This window comes from Morone saxatilis, unplaced genomic scaffold (genome assembly GCF_004916995.1).
Source record: "Morone saxatilis isolate NCDOM2014 unplaced genomic scaffold, NCSU_SB_2.0 Contig18, whole genome shotgun sequence".
Lineage (NCBI taxonomy): Eukaryota > Metazoa > Chordata > Actinopteri > Moronidae > Morone > Morone saxatilis.
Window position 1 is genome coordinate 11993243 of NW_023339740.1, and position 3455 is coordinate 11996697.

A 3455-nucleotide genomic window follows, 5' to 3' on the forward strand; every position below is an offset into this window, starting at 1 on the left:
CAACACTGGTCGTATTAGTACTTTTACAAAAGCATCTGTAGACTTCTTCCACCACTGTCCACTTTTATCATAATTTAATAAAGACTAAGCATGTTGTCGGGTTTATTTTTTAAGTTTGAGAGCAAAAATGTGAGCGAGTTGTCACCAGTTTCCTGCAGTTAACTTCCTCCATGTGTTTTAAACAGCCTCACAAACCTCCTCCAGACAGGCGGGTCTCTCCCTCTGATCCCGCCCCCTGCTCTGCTGCTGTCCTCTCCTCTCCTGAACGCTGATGTGTTACTAACTTCAGCCTTCAGCTCTGACAAAATGTTCAATTTCGGATCAAAATTGCTGCTGCTGTTCCTCCTGGCCTTCCCCTGCGGCCTCTTATCCATCGGTAAGTCGTGTTTTCGTCTTCGTTTCGCAGGTTTATGTCGTCGCTTCGCTTCGGCAGCAGTTTAAAGAAAGTTATTAGACAGCCTAAACATATTGACGTGGCACAGTCACATAGCTATAGAGGAGCAGCTTTAAGTCTCCACCACCGCTTTGCTAACATGAATGTATTGTGGTTTTATGCTGTTTTACTCACGGCTATAAGAGAGTTGTAGCTCAACTCTTTTACTCTGAAATGAATGAAAGTGGTAGTCGCCTACCAGCTGCTGCCGTGAAAGTATAAAACAATAATCTCGGCCTTTAAAAGTGAAGTAAAAAGTCTCTTTGTGAGCTTTTAAAAGGTGATTTTTAGTCAAAGTTACGTCTGTGTGGATGCAGCAACAGTTAGCGGCTACTGGGACACGTCACCATAGATAAGATGGTTTCTTGTGTGTTTGTAGGTCTGTCTTTACGCTACAGTTCCCCCTGACACACACTCAAAGGGAGACTCCTATTGTTCTGCTTTTACACTGGAAACAAAGTGGCCACTTTCTCTGCAGACACACCTTTCAATAATGAAAATGCATCAATGGTTAAATGTGTAATACACACTAGTTTTCAATTGTTGTGGATACTACTAGCAGCCAAATCCTGCTTAAACATCACTTTAAAATATTTTATTCATTGATGGGTTTGTCTTTTTGCATCAGTCATTTGCTGTGAAAGTTGTATTTTGTGTGATATTCTAATTCCGCCACCACCAAAAGAGAAAATCCTATTGTTTTCACACAGCTGCACAGTTAGAGCGGGCTGATATTGACGAAATCCATCAATATTTTTAACCACATACCTTCATACTGAGTTATTGACGTACATTGATGGGTTGCAGTGATATTTTAGGGTTGACTGTTGGCATACACACTAAAAAGGAAAGATATCAGTAATGTGCGTCAATTTCATTCCTTGAAAAACACTCAAAAGATTGCCAGCTAACAGTTTTAAACAGCAGTAAAACACAGTTCATCCGTAGTATGATGTAACAATAACACAATATAAATGGAATACAGCCATATTTCACCCATCACTCGTATATGTAACGCTGTGTCTTCTGCCCCACGCAGGCCATGTCTCTGCAGACTCCGACTCTGCTGAGGACATTGCTGAGGACACAGATGCTGCAGTCGATGAGGAGGAAGATGATGAGGAAGAGGTGCTTGTTGAGGAAGATCAAATACAAGCTACGGTATGAATGTGTTAATCACACAGCAGCAACTCGAACAGCTCTGTTTAATAATTGTATTTCGGTAAAGGTCAAAGGTGCTGCAAAGCCGGGCCTTCATTTAGATGATATATAATGATATAAAAATGTATAGAAACAAACTGTTGTTATTGAATTAGATTCAATGGTTAGCGTACGATGAGTAAAATAAGTAAGGCAGGTATGGAGAGAATATTGTAAGGAACCTGAATAGAGCCAACTTTTTTATGAGAGATGTTGTTGTCGGCATTGGGGTGAGACGGTTAAGTTATTCGTGTTATCCGATTCATTCTCTCCTTCTTGAGGAGGAGATGTAAACAGGATTGCACAATGATCACTGCATGTACCAGGGGCTCCTCAACAAAGTTAAACTCTCACTGGGGGCACACTGTGAGTTTTGGTTTTAAATTATAGGAGGGGCACTTGAAAATTCAATACTAACAAAAGTGAATTAATCTCGATATTTTCCACTACTGAAATCGTACCTCAACAGAACTATGCCAAACAGCAGTTTCCCTATAATTTTTATATCATTATATACATCTAATGAAAGGCCCGGTTTGCAGCACCATTTGACTTCGAAATACAATTATTAAACAGACTGTTTCGGTGCTTGAGTGTGATTACACTTCATCGGGTAGCCTGTATGATCTTCTCAAGAGCTTTTTCATCATTTCCTCTGTGCGCAATCTGTGTCATCAGCATGTCTCTAGCAGAGTCGGAGGTTACTGCACAGAAGACATGGCCTTGGTTGGGGAAAGAACAGCGTTAATATACGAGTGATGGGGGTGGAAATAATGTGTTTCATTTATATTGTGTATTGTTACATATAATAGAGGGATGAACTGGTGTTTTTACTTGTGTTACTGTATTAGCGCAATATTTTGAGGTGTTTTTTACCCAGGAATGAATGGCGCACAATACTGGATATTTCTTTTAGTTGTGTATAGTCACCTAAATAACTGCAACACATCAATGTAGTCATAAATCAAGTATGAAGGTATGTGGTTAAATATGTGGCTTTGTCAATTAGGTTAAGCTGTGGCGCATGTTGGTGGAAAAACAATAGGATTTTTCTCTTTGGTGGTGGCGGAATTTAGAATATACACACAATAACATTTCAAGCAATGACTGATGCAAAGACAAACCATCAATGATCAAAATATTTTAAAGTGGATGTTAGCAGGGATTTATGGCTGCTAAGTAGTATCACACAATTGAAACTATGTGTATTTCACATATTTAACATTGATCATTTTCATTATATGAAAGGATGTGTCCTGCCAGAGAAAGTTGGCCATTTGTTCAGTGGGTAAAAGCAAGAACAATAGGAAGTTCTTCTTATGGTGGTGTTCAGGGGGGGCTGTAGCGTAAGACCGACCTTCAAAACACAGACCATCTTTCTATGGTGGAACCGTTCGGGTCCCAGTACGCCGCGTAATGTTGCTTGCATCCAAAGACGTAACTTATAAAAATACTTTTAAAAGTCAAAAGAAGACTTTTTACTTCACCTTTTAAAGGCGAGATTTATTGTTTATACTTTCACGGCAGCAGCTGGTTGGCGATACACTTCAATCTTATATTCAGAGTAAAGAGGTTGAGCTACACATCTACTTCATAGCGTTGAGTAAAAAGCCATAAAACACAAATACAATTTCATGTTTACAAAGGCGTGGGTGGAGACCTTAAAGCTGCTCCTTAGTATGTGTTGTGCACGTCAAATAGTTAGGCCTGTCTAATAATTTCTTTAAACACTGCTTGCCGAAGGCGAAGCGGGACGACAATAAACTGCGGAACGAGACGAAAACACCGGACTTACCGATGGATAAGAAGGCGCCAAGGGGGA

General features: G+C 40.0%; 1 protein-coding gene across 1 annotated transcript in view; it reads left to right on the forward strand.

The window, feature by feature from the left end:
* Positions 1-228: 228 nt before the first annotated feature.
* Positions 229-3455, forward strand: part of LOC118328638 (translocon-associated protein subunit alpha-like) — a 7077-nt gene continuing 3850 nt past the window's right edge. Inside the window, exons 1-2 of the mRNA XM_035662478.1 lie at positions 229-376; positions 1473-1594. Coding sequence (XP_035518371.1) covers positions 307-376; positions 1473-1594 — 192 coding nt within the window. The 5' untranslated portion in view covers positions 229-306. The remainder of the gene's footprint in view (positions 377-1472; positions 1595-3455) is intronic.